This window comes from Ovis aries, chromosome 2, assembly GCF_016772045.2.
Source record: "Ovis aries strain OAR_USU_Benz2616 breed Rambouillet chromosome 2, ARS-UI_Ramb_v3.0, whole genome shotgun sequence".
Classification (NCBI taxonomy): domain Eukaryota; kingdom Metazoa; phylum Chordata; class Mammalia; order Artiodactyla; family Bovidae; genus Ovis; species Ovis aries.
In genome coordinates, this window is record NC_056055.1 from 229,128,987 (window position 1) to 229,151,298 (window position 22,312).

At 42.1% G+C, this 22,312-nt stretch overlaps 1 protein-coding gene across 3 annotated transcripts in view; it reads left to right on the top strand.

The window, feature by feature from the left end:
- Nucleotides 1-22,312, top strand: part of RHBDD1 (rhomboid domain containing 1) — a 135,011-nt gene that overhangs the window by 19,087 nt on the left and 93,612 nt on the right. For all 3 annotated transcript variants that reach the window (XM_042244322.2, XM_012147329.5, XM_004004978.6), the window contains 2 exons: nucleotides 8,664-9,161; nucleotides 11,095-11,227. In XM_042244322.2, the coding sequence (XP_042100256.1) occupies nucleotides 8,729-9,161; nucleotides 11,095-11,227 (566 nt within the window). In that variant the 5' untranslated portion in view covers nucleotides 8,664-8,728. The remainder of the gene's footprint in view (nucleotides 1-8,663; nucleotides 9,162-11,094; nucleotides 11,228-22,312) is intronic.

Genomic DNA, 22,312 nt, shown 5'->3' on the forward strand with positions numbered 1-22,312 from the left:
CCAGCCTGGCCCCTGCTACTGAAGTACATTCTCATTCACTTTTAGCACATATCATCACAGGGGAAGAGATGGATGGTAGTGCTAAAATTCTGGCAGTTTAACCAGAATGACTTTGTGGTTCCATCTTTTTTTCATCATATTTCTTTTTTTTTTTTTTTTTCTGAAGCATTTGTTAAACTTGAAGGGGGTGTGGGAGGGAGGCTGAGGATAGGGACATGGTCATCTGTATGGTTATGTGTACCAGTGAACATGCATATCTGTATTTTAAGCAATAAAAATTTAAGCATGTGCTCAACATCATTAATCACTAGAGAAAAGCAAGTCGATACTGCTTCACACCCACTTAGGATGGCTGTAATAAAAAGGATGGATAAAAACAAGTGCTGTTGAGTATGAATGAGTATGGAGAAATTGGAGCTCCTTACACTGAAGGGGAATGAAAAATGGCACAAAAATTTGGAAAACAGTCTAGTAGTTCCTCAAAAAGTTAAGCATAGAGTTACTGTGCTAGGTCACTTCAGTCGTGTCTGACTCTGGGAGATCCTGTGGACTGTTAGACGACCAGAATCCTCTGTCCATGGGATTCTTAAGACAGACAAGAATCCTGGAATGGGTTGCCATACCCTCCTCCAGGGAATCTTCCCAACCCAGGGATCGAACCCACATCTCTTAAGTCTGCTGCAACAGCAGGCAGATTCTTTACCACTAGCGCCACCTGGGGAGAAGGCAATGGCACCGCACTCCAGTACTCTTGCCTGGAAACTCCCATGGATGGAGGAGCCTGGTAGGCTGCAGTCCATAGGGTCGCTAAGAGTCGGACATGACTGAGCAACTTCACTTTCACGCATTGGGGAAGGAAATGGCAACCCACTCCAGTGTTCTTGCCTGGAGAGTCCCAGGGACGGGGGAGCCTGGTGGGCTGCCGTCTATGGTGTCGCACAGAGTCAGACACGACTGGGGCGACTTAGCAGCAGCAGCAGCAGCAACACCACCTGGGAAGCCCCAGAGTTAACCCAGCAATTCTCTTCCTAGATACATGTCCAAGAGAACTGGAAAGATATGTTTCTACAAAGAAATTGTACGTGAATGTTCATAGCAGCAGCATTCTTTATAGCCAAAAAAATGGGAGTAACCCAAATGTCCATCATAAATGGATAAAACAGTGTGGTTTATCTATATAATAAAATATTGCTGGATCATGAAAAAGAACTCTTAAGTACTGATACTTGATACAGTGTAGATGCACCTTGAAAATAGTGTGCTAAGTGAAAGAAGCCAGGCATGAAAGGCCACATGCTGTATGATTCTGTTTGTATGAAATGTTCAGAATAGGCAGATTCATTGAGGTGAAAAGTAGATTAGTGGTTGCCAGGTACTGGGTAGGTGGAGGGTTGAGGAGGTAAGTGGAGAGAGTTTCATTTGAATGGAACGAAAATATTCTGGAATTAGATGGTGGCGGTGATTGTAAAACCTTGTGAATATACACAACCCACTGAGATGTGTAGCATAAGAGTAAAATTTATGGTGTGTGAATTATAGCTCAATTTTTAAAAATCAATGCTTAAGCATCTGGAAAGTCAGGCATTAGCAAAATATTCAACCTGAGTGATAGCGGGCCTCTGATAAATACTTGCGAAGTGACTTGGACAAACATACATTCTTCTCTATGATTTTTTTTTAGAGGATATGCTTAAATATGTATGGAACCTAAATGAAATTTTCCAAAGGCGTGAAAATAGTAATAATGACATATCATTATTCTACCTCAAATATGTATTGATAATCCTTTTATTGATTCTTAAAGAAAAATCTCACACAGTTTTAAAAGCTCTCAGTGAATAATTTTAAGATCTGTTGCACTTCTAATGACATAGAAGGCTGTTTTCAGAATAGTGTTCGGTTACTCCTATTAGGACTGTAGTTTCTTTCTTGTGATATTAATTTGGTTACTATCAGATGCCAAATCGGGAATATAATTTATAACTGGTATATATGTTTGCAGTTTAATAGCCTGAGTTCTTGAACATTTAAACTGAAAATTGAGATACAGTGTAACCACGGTAAATGGTGATGATGAAATATTTCTTGCTTTTGTAGTAGAATTGAGAATCACTGTACTTAGTTTCTTTTCCCTTTTCATAAAACTCCTTTCTTTCCCCTGTGAGACACGTTGGGTTCCCAGATTATAAATTCAGTTTCTTTTGTTTGTTCTAACCACTCAGTTTTTCTTATTACATACCTGTTTAATTTTTAATTTCTCATTGAAAGTAAATGCGGCTAATTTTCCTATCAATATTTTAAGAGGTCTTCCATTTCTCTCTGTCACAACCTTGATGTAGCGCTGTCTGGTGTTTATTACTACATAATTAAAATGCCATTATTTTATCAAATAGTTCTGGCAAAGCAACTTACTAATACATTTTAAATGGAGCCGAAGTTTATTCCTGTAAAGTGGAGGTAAACGTTACAAGCACTATTCAGGAACTGAAAGTATTAAGTGGAATAATATGTATAGTGCTGTGAGGAAGGCTGCTGCAATTATAAGAAAAATACTTAGGGATGAATGTATCATAGGTATTCAGACCTTGTCAGTCAGTCTCATTTATTGTATAAGATAGAGATATATTTAACATGCTAAATATTTTGATTCATTGGACAAACACTTACAACTTATATGAGTATATGAGTCACTCTGCTAGGCTCTGGGTATTCAGTGGTGGCTAAAACAGATAACCCTGCCCTCAGCATTTATGCTGTGACCGTGAAGTTCCTTGGGTGGAAGCACCTGAGTGGCTGGATCATAGCGGATAAGGCAGAGACTAGTGTGAGATGCACTGGAGAAGGAAATGGCAACCCACTCCAGTGCTCTTGCCTGGAGAATCCCAGGGACGGGAGGACCTGGTGGGCTTCCGTCTATGGAGTTGCACAGAGTTGGACACGACTAAAGTGACGCAGCAGCAGCAGCAGCAGCAGTAGTGTGAGGAGCCCAGAGGGGCCGGCAGGGCACTGGTTATCATGAGCATGTAATTGTAGTCAAGAGTTTGGACTTCATCCAGCCTTTAACAATAAGCCTTCGATGGCTTACTGCAAGGTATTCCAACTTCAGTTTTATAAAGATTACTCTGAGCAGTGGTGGAAAGTGGTTGGTGGATATAAGAAGGAGAAGCAGAATTTGTTGTAATCCAGGCAAGCTATGATGGTGGTTTAGGTTAATGTAGTGGATCTAGGGGTAGAAAGAGGGAGATTGATAAAAAGTAGTTTGGAAGAATTAAAGTGTGGTGGTTGGGATTTGGGGATGAAGAGGAGAAAGTATGTGTTGAGGATGTTATCAGCATCTCCAACATGAATAGCTAGGTAGGTCGGGATTCTGTGTCCTGAGATCTGGAACGTGGGAGGAGGGCCAGACTTGGAAGGGACCTTCCAGTATTCAGGTTGGGACATGCTGAGTGTGAGGGGAAGGAAGTGTTTATAATGCAAGGGCAGGGTTGGAACAAGGGCCCAACCTGCTCTTCCTTGAGCTGGTATAACTGGTTATGGTCTGGGTACAGATTAGAATAAACAAGTCCCTTTCAAAACCAAACACATTGCTCCAGTTTCCAGCTCATCAATCTTGCTTCTGTGCTGTCTCCCACAGCTTCAGTTCAGTCGCTCAGTTGTGTCCGATGCTTCGCGACCTCATGTACTGTAGCACGCCAGGCCTCCCTGTCCATCACCAACTCCCAGAGTTTACTCAAACTCATGTCCATCAAGTGGGTGATGCTTTCCAACCATCTCATCCTCTGTTGTCCCCTTCTCCTCCTGCCTTCAGTCTTTCCCAGCATCAGGGTCTTTTCCAATGAGCCCATTCTTCACATCAGGTGGCCAGAGTATTGGAGTTTCAGCTTCAGCATCAATCCTTCCAGTGAATATTCAGGACTGATTTCCTTTAGGATGGACTGGTTGGATCTCCTTGCAGTCCAAGGGACTCTCAAGAGTCTTCTCTAACACCACAGTTCAAAAGCATCAATTCTTGGGGGCTCAGCTTTCTTTATAGTCCAACTCTCACATCTGTACATGACTACTGGAAAAACCACAGCTTTGATTAGTTGGACCTTTGTAGACAAAGTGATGTCTCTGCTTTTTAATATGCTGTCTAGATTGGTCCTAGCTTTTCTTCCAAGGAGCAATTGTCTTTTAATTTCTTGGCTGCAGTCACCATCTGCAGTGATTTTAAAGGCCAAGAAAATAAAGTCTCTCACTGTTTCCATTGTTTCCCCACCTATTTGCCATGAAGTGATGGGACTGGATGCCATCATATTAGTTTTCTGCGAAAAAGCCAACTTTTTCACTCTCCTCTTTAACTTTCATCAGAGGCTCTTTGGTTCTTCACTTTCTGCCATAAGAATGGTGTCATCTGCTTATCTGAGGTTATTGATATTTCTCCCTGCAATCTTGATTCCAGCTTGTGCTTCGTCCAGCCCAGCATTTCGCATGATGTACTCTGCATATAATTTAAATAAGCTTAGCTTAGCTCTCTAGAAATTTCTGTGTATTGATATACAGGACAATATTCATCTTATAGTAAACGCCACTTGCGATCTGTTGTCTTTGGTGTTCTTAGAACTGTGCCTGCCTGACCCACAAGGTCAAATTACATATTTGATCTCCACATGAACTAGTTGGATTTTCTGTTACCTTGTTACAAACAGGCTATACCCCTCACCTTGGATGTCTGACTTGGTGTAACTTACAAGAAAGGAAACTGGGCCACAGATCTGATGTGAAACAATACTTGGCTTGATCTTGGCTGCTTAAAAGACTTGGATTGATCTTGGCTACTTAAAACTCAAAACTTTATGTTCTGTTGGCCTTTGTCAAAGCAGAGCCTGACACATATTATGCACTTCTCACACTGGTTATGGTTTTATCTGCCTTTGCACTGTTAAGCATAGCATGTCCTTCTATTCATCCTGTGATTTTTTTGCAGCCAGTATTTTTATTTTCCTCAACAAATAGAAATGGGCCATTTAGGGACTGAGATTGCTAGGGTTTTGGTCTTTGCTGTGCCTCTGGTGCCTGGCACAGGGGCTGGCATGGAATCAGCACTTGTTATTAAATAAATTAGTGATTGAAGGTATGGCTGAATAGTCATTCTGTGAGAGCAAGATATCGGACAGATTTTATTCTTCCTAGAAGGTTATGTCTCTGAAATCTGAGAAATAAAGGCTGTAAAATATAAAGTTGGGAACCATCCTGATAAAAAGAATTATAGAAACCATGAGAGTGGAATTCCATGAGTATATGTAAAATAGAGTGTAAGGATGGAGGGAAACTGAAAAGCAAAGAAAGGGGGATTGGAAGGAGTCAGGAGACCTACAGGAGAGCCCAGCAGCCCAGGGGAGCAGGAGCAGCCATCAGTGGGGAGACAGGTGAGAAGCGAGGAGAACAAGAAGGGGCCTTTGGGTCTGAGGAGAAGTCAAGCAAGTAGAACGTGAGCCTGGGTGCACAGCATAAGAGAGGCTTGGGGGAATGCCGCTATCTTTTTGTTTGTACTCTTCATCTCTAGTAATTCCAGTTGAGAGGAATTTGCTTTTCTTTTATGTCTTTGCTTTTCTTAAGCAAAGACATAATTACTTTTGGTTTTCTGCTGAGCATATGCCTGGTATCACAGGACACTGTACTAATACTGAAGGGTTTATTTTGTGATTTCTTTTAAGCCTGTTACTTAATGACCATGGCCATATTTTTCCATTACTCCCATTACAAGTAATGATGTTCGATATATATATAACTATTTAGGGGAATTGCAAACTTGTCACAATAGTTGGAGATTTGAAAATCAACATGAAGGTCAATGGGAAAAATATAGACTATTTCTCCAAAATTATCTGGGAGCTTTTCAGTTGAAATTTTATTAAATTCTCTAGTTTATGAGATTGCTACAAAGCTATAATGATAAGCCCTGGCAGTAAAGAAATTTGAGTGTTAATAATAGGGATACACATATGACACGCACATATATGTATAATTTTTTATTTTGGGTGTGATGTTAATAAGAATCCATATGGGGGGGGTGGGTTGGGAAGTACATTTGAGTCTTATTAGAATGCTGTCATTTGTGAAAGCTTTTTCTCTTAAGTGAGATTACTTTATTGTAATGAAAAGTTGTTGTTATTTAATTGCTCAGTTGTGTCCAACTCTTTAGCAACCCCATGGACTGTAGCCCACCAGCCTCCTCTGTCCATGGAATTCTCTAGGAAACAATACTTCAGTGGATTGCCATTTCCCTCTCCAGGGGATCTTCCTGACCTAGGGATCAAACCCACGTCTCCTACGTTGGCAACTGGATTCTTTACCCTTGAGCTACCTGGGAAGCCCCAGTGAAAAAGTAGCTACCATTTATTCAGCACCTACTTTGTTCTAGACGTGTTACAGTGATCCTGGGAAGGAGGTATTATTACTAATTTAAAGTGAGCTAATTGAAGTTTAAGTAGTTTTCCCAATGTCCCAGGTCTAGTAAGTAGGAGAATCTAGCCATTTTTTAAATCCAAAGCTATGTGTGTGCTGTCTGAATGAAATCTTTAGCGTATCAGAGTGAGATATGTATTTGATTGGAAGACAAGAAAGCTCAGAAAAAGGGAAATCAGGCAAATCAGAAAACCACTAGATGAGAACTTTTTCAGCATCCTTTCCCCTAATCTGCCTGTTTACCCATATCTATACCTGACATTTGTCTTTTTATTTGTTGTGGTGGACAAGGATGTTCCTCTCAGGACTTGATTCCTTTTGTTTATCTCTTGTACCTTTAATCTGTGCCCCTTTTCTTTACTAGCTTCCTCCCAAAAGCATAACCCAGACTTTTTCCAAAGCAAAGTCCTTTGGTATTGTTTAGTCATTGCTGTGTAACAAACCACACAAAACTTAGTGAAATTAATTTAAACTACCTAGTGGGCTTCCCTGGTGGTTCTGTGGTATAGAATCCACCTGTCAATCCAGGAGACATGGATTTGATCCGTGGTCCAGGAGGATCCCACCTGCCACAGAGCAGCTAGGCCCGAGCACTGCGATTACTGAGCCTGCTCTCTGGAGCCTGGGAGCTGCGTCTCCTGAAGCCCGCACACACTAGAGCCTGTGCTCCGCAATAAGGGAAGCCACCACACTGAGTAGTGGGCACTGAAGGTAGAGAGTAGACCCTGCTCACCACAACTAGAGAAAAGCCTGCACAGCAAAGACCAAGCACAGCCAAAAATAAACAAATAAAAAACTTGAAATATCTCATTATGGATAAAAGCTATCATTTGTTTAGCTCACGATTTTGTGAATCAGCAAATTAGTCTGGGCTCAGTTGGATTTGTGTTTTAGTAGCTCAGTCGTGTCCGACTCTTTGCGACCCTATGGTCTATAGCCTGCAAGGCTCCTCTGTCCATGGGGATTCTCCAGGCAAGAAGACTGGAGTGGGTTGCCATGCCCTCCTCCAGGAGATCGTCCCAACCCAGAGACTGAACCCAGGTCTCCACGTTGCAGGTGGATTCTTTATCATCTGAGCCACCAGGGAAGCCCACGAATACTGGTGTGGATAGCCCTTCTCCAGGAGATTTTCCCAACCCAGGAATCAAACTGGGGTCTCCTGCATTGCAGGTGGATTCTTTACCAGCTGAGCTACCAGGGAAGCCCCCAGTTGGATTTACTTATTCATTTTTGGTCAGTTCAACAGGTCTGTTTCTGAGCTGGTCAGTGGCTGCGGCCATCGGGTGACTAGAGCACGTGTCTTCCGTCCTCCAGCAGGCTAGCCCGGACTTGTGTGCATGGTTACACAGGAGGGTTCCAAAAGAGAGCAGAAGTCTGCAAATCACCTTGAAGCCTAGATTCAGAACTAGTGTCCTTTGCTCTTCATTCTGTCAACCAAAGTAGGTCACAAGGTCAGCCCAGGGCATGGAGAAGTAGACCAGTGAACAGGGTACTCTTTCCTCACTGGTGAATCCAGTTTACCCTTGAAGACCATAACCACGTCAGGCTGAGTCGTGCGGCTTCCTCTGTCCCTGCATTTAAAACACTGTGTGGCTGCTGTTGGTTTACTTCTTAGTAGAAAATGAGTTCCTTAAAGACAGTGACCATGTTTCAGTCCAGGATTTGGCACATAGTGGAACATTTAAAAGAGGAAATTTTTGTGAAAATAAAGCATTCTAGCAGTTTACATCTGGCAAAACAGACTAGAAGATGATATATGTTTGCATTTTAAGACTTGCCAGTGTCGAACAACTTTGGGGCAGACTCTAAAGTATCAACATCGAAATTTCTTTAAAATTAGCATTCTGAGAAGAAATCACTAAGTGGCTGTGTACTATCATTAAATATTTGTGTAGTATCTTGGTCTTTTTGTTAGGTTGTATTTTTATACGGGAGGCAAGTCACATTTTTATGGCATGTTTGTCAGAAAAAGCATACCCAGCCGTTCACTGGCCCACTGGGATTTGGGATAACATTTCTCCTTTAGGATGTACAGTGAGGAGAGATGGCAGTCAGTGTCCTGGGAGTTGCTCTGGACGACATGGAATATAAATGTTTCCATTAAATGGGAGATGAGATGTACGTAGCATAAGCTCATCTTCGGGTGAGCATGTCTTGTCGATGCCCTAATTCTTACTTGGTGGATTTTCATGTGCATTTTCTTTATTGTGTTTTAGAGTCAGCTGCCTGTGTATGCCCCAGACCTTACCACGTCTTCCTATCTCCAGCTTGATATCTCACCATGCATCGGAGATCAAGAGGAGTTAACATCGGGCTGCTTCTGCTCCTTTCTCAAATCTTCCAGGTCGGGATCAACAATGTTCCACCTGTCACCCTGGCAACGTTGGCTCTCAACATCTGGTTCTTCTTGAATCCCCTGAAGCCGCTGCTTAGCTCCTGCCTCAGCGTGGAAAAGTGTTACCAGCAGAAGGACTGGCAACGCCTGCTGCTTTCCCCTATTCACCACGCGGATGACTGGCACTTGTATTTCAATATGGCATCCATGCTGTGGAAAGGAATTCATCTGGAGAGAAGACTGGGGAGTAGATGGTTTGCCTACATCATCGTCACGTTCTCCCTCCTCACTGGGGTTGTGTACCTGTTCTTGGAATTTGCTCTGGCAGAATTTCTAAATGAGCCTGACTTCAAAAGGAATTGTGCTATCGGTTTCTCAGGTAAGGCAGACACATTTCTAAAGGTAGCCTGCCTGAAGACAGTAAGGGAGGTGCAGCTGTTCTTGTTTTATGAAGCGGGGGTCCCAGCTGGTGAGGGAACTGACATCTGAGTGGCTAAGGACTGCGGGGGCTTGGAGTTTGGAGAAGAGGCTGATTGGAGCACAGGAGAGTCATCGATTTTGCTATTTCCCATTACGCTGCATTATTCATTCTTGGACAGTTTAGACTATGGTCTGCCCACAGGTGGTTTTGCAGGAAACAGAATTTTGGAAATAGGCCCTGGCTCATTGTGATGGGGCCAGAGAGAGAGATGCACTGGTGTATTTGTGATAGGGAGTTCTCTAAAAAGATCAGCAGCCTCTCAATAACTCCATTAAAATAAAGGTACCACACCCTATGATGGCACCTCCTTACCATGATATTCTCTGTACATGTGTGTGCGCTCAGTCATGTCTGACTCTTTGAGACCCCATGGACTGTAGCCCACCAGCCTCCTCTGTCTGTGGGATTTCCCAGGCAAGAATACTGGTGCAGGTTGCCATTTCTATCTCCCAAGGGATCTTTCCGACGCTGGGATTGAACCTGAGTCTCTTGCATCTCCTGCTTTGGCAGCTGGATCCTTTACCGCTGCGCCACTTGGGGAGTGGTAAATTGAGCTCTATGCACAATTTATGCTATTTAATTAATGTAACAGGTCCATAGGGAGGTGGCCTTGTGTTGATTTTCTAAGTTAGGAAGCTAAGGCACAGAGAAATCAGTCATGGTTATATACCTCGTAAGTGATGGAGCTGGGGTCTGAACCTAGTTTCCATGACTTAACCACGTGTTACGTTGTCTCTCACTGTTGCCCCTCACTAGTTCTTTTCTTAAATTTTTCTTGTAGGACTGAATTGCCATCGGACTTAAAATAGATCTTCTAAAAATTAGAATGTGAAGGGTAGGAGGGAAATTGTCCTGAAACAGAAGGAAAACAAACCCTTCCCTCTCCTTTCCCTGCTGTCCTTTCCCCTTTCCTCTAAGATACATCTTCATGCATCTAATTGTGTGAGAAGAAAGGAAATAATGCCCTGCCTTCAATATATCTTTCCATAGGAGTTAGAAAAAAACACATTAATGGTGTTTTTTCAAATTGAGTTAAAAATCACATAGCAGCATACAATTAATGATTTTGAAGTTTAAATTCAGTCACGTTTAGTACCATTACTAGTGTGTTATTCCCATTTTATGTGTTATATATTTAGTAGCATACTCAAAGGAGAAGGCAATGGCACCCCACTCCAGTACTCTTGCCTGGAAAATCCCATGGGCAGAGGAGCCTGGTAGGCTGCAGTCCATGGGGTCGCGAAGTCGGACACGACTGAGTGACTTCACTTTCACTTTTCACCTTCATGCATTGGAGAAAGAAATGGTAACCCACTCCAGTGTTCTTGCCTGGAGAATCCCAAGGACGGGGGAGCCTGGTAGGCTGCCATCTATGGGATTGCACAGAGTCGGACACGACTGAAGCGACTTAGCAGTAGCAGCAGCATACTCAAAGTCATTATGAACTTCTGTTAAGAAACACTGAAGGAGATTTCCCTGGTGGTCCAGTGCTTAAGGCTCCGGGATGCCATTGTAGGGGTTGAGGATGTGATCCCTGGTTGGATTACTAAAGTCCTACATGCTTTTTAGTGCAGCCAAAAGATCAAAGAAAAGGAAAAAAAAAAAAAAGAAGAAACATCGAAGGAATGGTTACCTTGAGGATTATCTTTCTGTAAAATGTTGGGTTGACTCGTTATAAGGAATAGAGTATGTTTCAAAGCCAAGAGTTGGATCTAGTCAGATAATCATTTTCACTTCTGTTAGTTTTTTTTTTTTTTTTTTTTTTTTTGCCAGTGTTGGTCATCTCTGCATTTGGATTGCTGATATTTGAATGCTCTTTATTCTCTTTTAGGAGTTTTATTTGCTTTGAAAGTTCTGAACAACCACTGTTGCCCTGGAGGCTTTGTCAACGTTTTGGGCTTTCCTGTATCCAACAGATTTGCTTGTTGGGTGGAACTCTTGGCTATTCATTTCATCTCACCAGGGTGAGTGTTTACTCTTAGAGAATGCAAATGAACGACCTGATATTCCATGGAGAAAGAATTGTAGTAATAATGAGGTAACCGGCTCTCTTTTATAGTGAGTGAAGTTTGTTCTTTAACTCTTAGGACAGAATACAGTTAATGGTTTTATGTCAGGTATTCCCGTGTTTGAATCTTGTCAGCTACTGAGCTGTGTGATTTTGATGTACTTATCTTATGTGAGTTTCCATTTTCTCACCTTTTAAGTAGAACCTGGTACACAGCTTAGGGGGTTAATATTAACCAGCCTGTCAGTTAGTTAATTCTAATAATGATAATTCAGAGAGGCAGCTAGAAACCATATAATTTTAAAGATAAAAAATCAGCAGATATTTTAGAGGACTAATGCTTTTAAGCCACTTTAGTTGTGAATTGTCTTGGTGATTTGATGATAAGCAGAAGATTTTACCCACAGTCTTGACATATGAACTGGATCAACTCTGCACTGTTTGGGGTGAATTGAAGCACAGGACCCCATTCCCTTTGATTGACCTCCATGTCACTGTGGCTGTGTCAGAAGCTCCTCTGGAACCCTGGAGCTCCAGGGAACACAGTTTGGGAATCCCTGACATCTATAACTTTTCCTCTAAAGATGAGGACAAGGAAATTCAGAAGGCTTGGAGACTCATTGAACAGCTGGTGGTAGATACCAGGCTAGTTAGGATTCCAGCCTTCTGATTCCTGGTCTGAATGTTCTCAGGGGAGTGGGGATGGAGTTGGGGGTTGCTTTTCCACTTTGATTCTTTTTTCTACTTTCTCTTCAAAAAAAGGAGTGAATTGTTTTTTATTTCCCTACCTCTTCCACCAGCTGCACTTCTCTTAATCTGTGTAATGCAACTGGAAGCCCATGGTTAGCACATTTATTGTTAAACTCTGGGGACCTGGAAGCTGTTTGGAGAAGGGAGAGATTCAGGAAGGTTCAGAAAGGAGTATGGATATTTTTTGGCTGCTTTTCTTTTCAGTAAGGAGCTCTTTTGTTTTGCTTTTGGTTTTGTGACTACGTTGGGTGTCGTGTACTTTATTGGAGAGTGTTCTCCTTGGGCTGCGTGTCAGGCCAGTAACCTTGAGTCCTTCTTTAATGCTAATTTCCCATCCCGTCAGGGCAGCCTTCGCCAGCTGGTCTGTAACAGGCAGTGGTGTGGCCACTGAACGCCACTCATTTGCAACTGTATTGTTATCTTGTGACAGTTCCACCAAGAAAGCCTAACAAAATCTTCAAAGTTTTCTTTGAAAAAGGGTCCAGTAATGTGTGTCCCATATCTGAACAGCCCTCTCTATACCTTGTCACTCACAGCTCCCTGACTCGCTTGATGTGACTCGGTTCTCTGTATAGACCAGAGACTCTTGTGTGTGAGGGCAACACCCAACATTCATATGAAAATCACTCCCTCTGGTACTTGAACTTTTATTCTATAATGAATCCACTGAATAGCTGTGCCTTTAATATTCTCATGCAACTATTGCTTAAGACTCTCATCATGCATTTTTATTTTTTAGCAATACCAGCCCCCCCCCACCCCCGTTCCTTTTACATAGAAAAGGCATGGTTGCATTTTTATGTAATATGCTTATTCTGCATGGAGGGACCTGATATTCTAAGCCTGGGAATCAAATGGAATTTCCTTTCAAGTTTGAAAGACTAAATCTTTTGGTTTTTGAAGGTTTGACTACTTTGAATGATAAACTGATGATATCCAAGCATCTCCTTATGTGTGTGTCCAATAGAGACAGAGCTGAGCGCTGGTCCAGGAAACCTAAGAAGGGAGTGCTTCTCTGAGATGGATCTTGGAAGAATGGGAGAAACCAGAGCTCTGGTGTTCCACATTGTTATTCTCCTGGTGGTTGTCAATTAGAATTTTCATTGGGAAAACATTGTAAATCTTTAGAACAAAGCCTGCTTTATTGATGGACTTAATGAGCTGCCCTTTGGGAGGGAAAAAAAGAAGTCTGCCAAGCAAACATTTATGGCCCTCTGTGTTTTATGTAATCCGCAGAATTAGTAATTTCCCCCAGTTAGGGAGTTTTATGGAGGGAAGCCACTCCAAACAGCCAGCCCTGTGAGGGGTATGGACCTGCACAGCAGGGTGAAGTAACCACTCTTCTTTGCTGGGCCTTTTGCTCTTGATGCCGAAAGCTCAGCTTCTCTGTACACCAATGCTGAATCAAATTTCAGAGACAGTTTTGGGTGAAGTAGAAAAGGATAGTTTTGTTGCTTTGCCAGTCAAAGGGGGACACACAGCAGGTTCAATGTCCTCAAAACCTTGTGTCCTCACTTGGGGAAGATAGAAGTTTTATAGTACATGTTCAAAGGGGGAATGATCAGTCCTGGCCATTTCTTCTGATGAATTGGTGGTGAGGTAAGTAGGAGTCAGCATCATCAACTTTCAGGTCCAACCAGTCTGGGGTCTACAGGCTTGTGGGCAGCGCACTATCCTTAACCATTAACCTCTCCCACTTTGAGCAGGGGTCAGTATCTGCAGAGCAGCTCAGAGAGGTTGTGTGTATCCACTGATGGAGAAACAGGACCTTGCCTCAAGTCTTCTCTTGACTGTTTCTCCCTGGCTTTGCATCCTCTCCCTTCCCTGATTAACAGCTGCTTGAATCCGCCCACTGGGACTCAGGGAAGGTCCTGGAGGCTGACTGAAGGCTGTTTCCTATAGTCAAAGAAACGGGACACAGAGGCCTTGTGCCCAGGAGCCCCGCAGGCCCCTGCACAGTGTCCCTGTCACTGTTCCCGTGTGTGGCGTGTGTCAGTGACAGCTGTGCCTCACTTGGTTGTTTCCTTTCCCTGTGTGTCCTGGGACCCCGCTCGGTGGTTGTGTCTGAAGAAGTGACCCTGCTTCTAAGGTGGCACAGGCAGGAGGAGATTCCAAAATTCTAATTTTCACCTTAAAGCTCAAATTTTATTGACAATAGATACCACTGGGTTTTTGTGGGGTTTTTTTTGAAGGCTCGCATTGTTTATTTTTAAGAAAATGTGTGCCATTTTCCATTTATTTAACCATGGGCAGTCAGTTTTTCTTTTGAGTAAGTCTGATGAGGGAGAGTTCATAAAAACAGTAGCCAGTTCATCTCACAGCTCAACCAACCACACTGGTGCTTCACTGGGATATAAGCACCTTAGTTGGATATAGAGTTGAAGTGCTTTTTGCCTATTTCCTATTTCATTACATAGCATATGAAAAAGATTGTATGCTTTTTAAGGAATTAAAATTTTACTATTTATCAAGGATATTCTTAAGCAAAGCTTCCATTTTTCTCTTTGAGTGTGAATCTGTGGCTGTGAGACACACAGCAACTCCTGATATTTTTTTGGAGTCATTGCTTGATTCACTTAATTCAAGCAGCCAAGACACAGCGGTTGTACCCCTCATTGCTTTTATGTTGTTGTTGTTTAGTTGCTAAGTCTTGTCCAGCTGTTTGCAGCCCCCTGGACTGCAGCCTACCAGCCTCATCTGTCCATGGCATTTCCCAGCATGAATGCTGGAGTGGGTTGCCATTCCATTCACCAGGGATCTTCCCCACCCAGGGATCAGATCCCTGTCTCCTTCATTGGCAGATTCTTTACCTCTGAGGCACCAGGGAGGCTCCTGTTGCTTTTATATCATTAATGAAAATGCCAGTACATAGGAAAGGGCAAATAATGCCTCAGTATTCTTATGAAAATAGTTTTGACTTCATGAACTGCTGGAAGGGCCTCTGGGACCTCGCATGGTCCATGGAGCCCACTTTGAGAATCACTGCTCCCAGCTCTCAGGCTGCCTCTCTGGCATCGCACTTGGCTGTGTCTTAACTTGTATGAACGGAAAGATGGTAGCTTCATGCAGCCAGGGCTGGGAGAGAAAGGGAAGCAGTAAAGCATGCAAGAACACATGTAACCACTGGAATCGCTGATTAACAATTCCTAATTACCCTGAACTGTTAATGCTTTGTCAGGAGAGTGGCCACTTGTCTCTCTCATTAAAGGGACTGATTATAAGTTCTGTTCCACAAGAACTTAGATGCAGGGCACTCCCATCCTACTTTGAATTCTGTCCTTGCTTACATTTTGTGACAAGGTGCTTCTGGCATATTCATCTAAAATGCAACATGCACGTTCTTTCTTCTCCAGTAGTGCTGAGATAGGGAACATAAAAGGCATACCTTATGTTTGAGTGCCAGTTGACACCTCTGTGGAGTTAGCTTTGTAGCAGTCTGTTGGATTTTTGCCTTGGGAATTAGGAATGAGGTTGAGGAATAACAATTTGGATGATGATGGTTACACCATCTCCTGTCCCATGTGTTCTTTTAGAACTTCACTTAAAGATGGTATCCGGGGCTCGTGTCCCTGAATTGAGTGGGTTTGTGGCTCATTGCAGTCAGTAGATGGCAGGAGAAGAGCCATGTTACTTCTGAAGCAAGAAGTCCTTTGCCTTATGAGTGGCAACACTGGCCTGTGGAGCCCACATTCCCTGGTTCCCCTGTGCTGTGAGGAAGCAGCACACAAACACGTGAGTGAATGGCTGTTAGATACAGCCGTGTGTCAGCCCAGCCTCAACATGGTGGGGGCGAGACCGGCCACCCGTGTGCTTCCTGAATTCCTGACCCACAGAATCTGCAAGTGGAAGAAAGCAAGTGTTATTTTATGCCTCTGCATGTGGGGAGATTTGTCTCCTGTGTAATGCCAAACAGGTGAATGAAAAAGAAGTGGGGAAAGTAGAATGAAAAGCAAAGGAGTACAAAGGACAGTGTGGGAGGGGGTCTGGAGTGAAAGTGGAAGAGAGCCAAGGAGGGCGGCTGGGGGAGGAGTGCCTGCTGGGCTGCTGTGGTACCATGGGTCACAGACCATGGGTCTGTTTTAAGTGTCTGTGTGCTGCATTTCTCAAGTGTATTTTTGGTGTGGGACACAGGACAAAAATTTGGGGAGGTGCTGCTTTAAAGCAGCTATTAGTTGCTTAAACTAGAGTTAAATGCATTTACTCTAAGGTCAGGGACATTTATTGTCTTCAGTGGAAGAACATTAGATTGGCAGGTCTTGAGGGGCAATGAGAATGGGCTGTGATGACAGATTTCTGCCAATTTGTTATTTTTCATTAGAATAAGTATTAATTTGCAAGCTTATTAATTAATAATATGCCCGCTCTAGCTGTCTATATGAATATGTGTGCTAACAGATTTAGACTTCACCTACCTAAATCAGAATTGCTAGTAACGATTGCTCAGTTATAAACATTATTCTTAAAAATCCTTTGGAATTCAAGAGAAAGAGTTAATCTAGAGCAAAGGAGACAATGAAGTGTAAAAGTTAACACATTTTCCCCAAAAGTGCAACATTCCTTTCCAAGCTTTTTAATGTATTGATAGATTTATTTCCAATAGCTTAGTAGAAAATAAAACCCAAATGAATATAGGGTTAAAATACACCTTGGGAGTTTGTGTAAACAAGCAAATGACAAATGGGTAAATGCAGTGAAACCCAAGTTTAATTGTGCTTTGGAGAGAAAGCTCCTTTAACAAGATGGACACGTACACACTGCTATATTTAAAACCGATTACCAGCAAGGACCTGCTGTATAGCACAGGGAGCTCTGCTCAATGTTATGTGGCAGCCTGGATAGGAAGGGAGTTTAGGGGAGAATGGATACATGTATATACGGCCTTCTCCCTTACTGTTCACCTGAAACTGTCACAACATTGTTAATTGGCTATACTCCAATCCAAAGTAAAAAGTTTTAAAAAATGGCCTGATGGATGAGAGCTAAGGAGGAAGTGTGGTCTTCTCAGGGCCAGGGAGGTTAGTGGCAGCTCACTGAGAGGAAAAACGGCTGCTGTAAGACATTCCTGTTTTTCAAGTGTGGGTTAAACTGTTTTTTTCAAGAAGTTATACCAATTCATTATGTCATTTTTGTCAGTGTTAATGCAAATTGACCTGTATTGGAGGGGCCATAATTTTTTTTTTAAACCCACTTTTTTAGTAGGTATAATGTATTGTTGCCAGGTTGTTTGGTGTGCTTGGGTATGTGTGTATATACAAATGTATTTATTGGCCAGGGTAAGCGTTTTCTGAAGCATTGTTTTTCTGTTTTTATTATACGGTGACATCTTTTATTTTGTATCTACTGGCACGGTTGCATTTTTCTACTAAAGTTGGATGACACATGTATATAGAATTGATACTCACCCTCTGTTTTATTTCATGGAAGCATGTTTTCACAGCCTGTGAGTCAACATTCCAAGATTCTCCTGAGCAGATTCTTCTTCTGCATCCCTTGGGTGTCCATTTATACATTTCCTTCCTTCTCTCTCTACAGGCTCCCATAAAGGAAAGTTATATGAGTTGTGGAAAAGAGTGAGTTAGTTTGTTTGTCTCCCAGGAGGGCTTGCAGTTGAACAGAACTCAGTGAGAGAAGTGCTTAACGAAAGCAGTGATTCCCTTGGGTTAGGTTTTATGAGATGAGAATGAGAACTTTGGAGGCAGAGAACTTTCCCTCCCATTAGGACTGGAACTTTTTGAGGGACAAAGGAGTGTATAAATCTTTTCCCTAGCTCTGGAGTCCAAGCTTGTGGCAAGAGAGAAGGCCTGGCCTTGTCCTGGACAGCTGAGCCATCCCTGACCACTTCCACCAAGAGCCTCCAGCTAAATAGGAAGTGCATCAAGAGCAGAAAAGAATTTTATCTGACTACTGTGTTTTCTTCTCTTTTTTTCTGAGAGATTTAGTGTTAACAGTTTCTTTTAAAATCTGGTTATATCACCTAAAGAATTAAACTGAAAAGAAAACAGTGGCCAAATGAGAGTGTAACCTGATTTCTCAGCTGCTAATTGAAACCAGTATATTCATGCCTGCATGGCATGGCTCGTAGCTTCACTGAGTTGCTCAAGCCCCTTCGCCTTGATAAGGCTGTAATCCATGAAGGGGTATTCACTGTAGGAAAGTTCAAAACATATACAGATAAAGAACACAAATTGCCCATAATCTCCTACCCTCCTAGAAAACTACTTGCAGCGTTCTGCCATTGCACCCCTCCCCTCATACTCAATTCTGTTTCCTACTCTCTTGTTTAACTTGTTACAAGCGCAGCTCTTCAGAAGCCTCAGTTTTAATGGCCATATAATGATTCGTGTTGTAGTTTCCTTATTTTCTCATTCACTAATTTTACATGCTAATTTTATTACCTAATCATCCAAATTACAAGTGAGAATGTTTATTAAAGCATTAGTTGCTAGTCTTGGCTCCCAGATCTGAATATGTCCTTGGAGTAGATTTCCAGAATCAGTTCATGGGTTTGAACTATTTTTCATGGCTCTTTTATACATATTACTATCTTGTTTTCTCCAAGTGTGTTCTCATTTACAGCCCACCAACAGCATGTGGGAGTGCCTACTTCCCCACTTCTTGACCAGACTAAATATTTGCTATATTTTTTTAATTTGATACATAACAAAAGTTTTCCCTTTCTGTTGTTTATAATCTTTTGTTAGTGAAATGGGACAACTTTTTATTCCTTTTTAATAAGTTTTATTTCCTTGTTCATGACTTATCTTTGTGTCCCCAACATACTTTCAAGATGCTACACAACTTAGTGACTGAACAATAAGAATAAGTTAATTGTTTATTGTTAATGAGTGGTGATACTGAATTTCAAGGGGTTCTTATTAGATTATATATACTAAGGGACCTTAAGGAGAAGGCAGTGGCAGCCCATTCCAGTACTCTTGCCTGGGGAATCCCATGGACAGAGGAGCTTGGTGGGCTGCAGTCCATGGGGTCGCTAAGAGTCAGACACGACTGAGTGACTTCACTTTTACTTTTCACTTTCATGCGCTGAAGAAGGAAATGGCAACCCACTCCAGTACTCTTGCCTGGAGAATCCCATTGACGGGGAAGCTTGGTGGGCTGCAGTCCATGGGGTCGCACAGAGTCGGACACAACTGAAGCGACTCAGCAGCAGCAGCAGCAGCAGGGACCTTAAGTACACAGTAGTTTTAAATTCTGTGAATAATAACTTGGGGCTTCCCTGATGGCTTAGCAGTAAAAAATTAACTTGTAACAGAGGAGACTTGGTTGATCCCTGGGTCAGGAGGATCCTCTGGAGAAGGAAATGCCAACCCACTCCAGTATTCCTGCCTGGAGAATCCCATGGACAGAGGAGCCTGGTGGGCTACAGTCCATGGGGTTGCAAAGAGCTGGACGTGACTGAGCAGGCACACACAAATAATAACTTAGACAATGTTTATGGGGATTTTTTTTGTCTAATATTAATTGATAAAGACTTAAATTATAGCTAAGGACAAAGTCTTTTACACTGAAAATAAGAAATCTGATAGGTTGCTTTAGGAGTAGACTGAAGACAGGTTTTACCTATTTGTATGTTTGTTTTAAATAAATAAATTTTACTTTTCAGAATAGCCTTAGATTTACAGAAAAAATTGTAAAGAGATACAGAAAGTTCCCCCATAACTTGCACCCAGTTTCATCTAATTTTGACATCTTAACGTCATGTATGGTTATGAGAATTGGACTTTAAAGAAAGCTGAGCACCGAAGAATTGATGCTTTTGAACTGTGGTATTGGAGAATACTCTTGAGAGTCCCTTGGACTGCAAGGAGATCCAGCCAGTCCATCCTAAAGAAAATCAGTCCTGAATATTCATTGGAAGGACTGATGTTGAAGCTGAAACTCCAGTACTTTGGCCACCTGATGCAAAGAGCTAACTCATTTGAAAAGACCTTGATGCTGGGAAAGATTGAGGGCAGGAGGAGAAGGGGAGGACAGAGGATGAGATGGTTGGATGGCATTACTGACTCAGTGGGCATGAGTTTGAGTAAACTCCAGGAGATGGTGATGGACAGGGAGGCCTGATGTGCTGCGGTCTATGGGGTCACAAAGACTTGGACACGATTGAGTGACTGAACTGAGCTGAACATTAGTATGGTATATTTGTTACAATTGATGATCCAATATAACACATTATTATTACCTAAACTTCTTTATACAGATTTCCCTAGTTTTTACCTGATGTCCTTTTTCTGTTATAGGTTCTTAACTGGACTCCTATGTGACATTTCATGTCTCCTTAGGCTCCTTTGTTAATCAGCTTGGGCAGTCATAACAAAATACTATAGATTGGATGGCTTGAATAACAGAATTTAATTTTCTCACAGTTCTAGAGGCTAGAAGTTCAAGATTAAGGTGCCAGCATGGTTGGTGTCTAGCAAGGAGTTTCTTCCTAGCTTATAATGGCTATCTTCTTACCGTGTCTTCACATAACAAAGAGATACCGAAAGAGAGAGAACATGCAACCATCATGACCTTACCTAAACCTAATTCTCTCCCAGAGGTCCCATCTCCAGCTCTTTTCACAGTGGGAGCAAGGGCTTCAACATACGGATTTGGGTAGGGACAAAATTCAGTCCATGGCAGCTCCTCTTGGCTGTGACAACTGGTTTTATTTTTAACTAAGAGTTCAGTTCAGTTCAGTCACTCAGTTGTGTCTGACTCTTTGCGACCCCATGAACCGCAGCACACCAGGCCTCCCTGTCCGTCACCAACTCCCAGAGTCTACCCAAACCCATGTCCATTGAGTCAGTGATGCCATCCAGCCATCTCATCCTCTGTCATCCCCTTCTCCTCCTGCCCTCAATCTTTCCCAGCATCAGGGTCCTTTCAAATGAGTCAGCCCTTCGCATGAGGTGGCCAAAGTATTGGAGTTTTAGCTTCAGCATCAGTCCTACCAATGAACACCCAGGACTGATCTCCTTTAGGATGGACTGGTTGGATCTCCTTGCAGTCCAGGGGACTCCCAAGAGTCTTCTCCAACATCACAGTTCAAAAGCATCAATTCTTCGGTGCTCAGCTTTCTTTCTAGTACAACTCTCACATCCATACATGACCACTGGAAAAACCATAGCCTTGACTAGATGGACCTTTGTTGACAAAGTAACGTCTCTGCTTTTTAATATGCTGTCTAGGTTCGTCATAGTTAGCTATTTTCCTAAATGTCCATGTGTATAAGCATTAACTTCTTTGATTTGCCCTCTTGTGATTCAGAAGCAGTGTTCAGTTAACAATTGACATGGTTTCTAAGCAAGTTTTTTGTTTTCTTTTTTTCTTTAATTTATCTTAATTGGAGGCTGATTGCTTTACAATATTCTGATGGTTTTTGCCATACATTGACATGAATCAGCCACGGGTGTACATGTGTCCCCCATCCTGAACCGCCATTCCTCTAAGCAAGTTTTAATTTAGGTGTATGAACATATATTGTCTTTTCTTAAATGGCACTGCTGTGGTTCCACTGTAAGATGTGCACATCATACACAGAGGTAGATATGAGAAATTTCCATCCCAACTAGAGCACACTAGCGTGGAGGACTCCTGCTGTTGGTAAATTACTCAGACTTGCTTCACCCAATTGGTTGGCTCAGAATAACAGAGAAGAACAGTAGGCAGAAATGAGGAAGCAGCTGTTTTTCCAGTTGAGCGCAGAGTTGTCTGGAATAAGGTTCACTGCGCAGGTTGAAACTAATTGGCCATCATGCTGTGATGTAATTGTGGGTTTGTGGATGATAATACCTACCTAATCTGTACTTAACTAACTAGGCTTGTTAATGATCAATTCTGGTGACTTGGTGACAGGTGCAAGGCTTGGGTTTACTATATTGACTGTCTCAGGTAATGATGACTACAAGTTAGTTTTAAAAGATGAAATTTTTTAAAAATTAAAAAAGTCATATGCCAAAAGTTAATAGATGCATCTTATTAAATTAAAGAGCCCTGTGTAATATGTGTTTTACAGGAAAAGGTGTTTTTTAATCTGAAAAGTTAATTACCAATTGCAGCAATTATTTTGAGTTGATTGTTTTCTTACTAATAGTTTTTTCATTAAAAAAATGAGCCCTGTGAAGTATAGTACATTTATTTCCCTTGGGAGTATCAGTATTTAGAATGTGTACTTTGGTCTACTTGGATCTTTTTTTCAGGAGACATTTATTGGAGATAAATGTTACACAGTTCACTCTCACCTAACAAGATGATAAATCACATCTCTGGAGATTTTGTGGTGTATTTA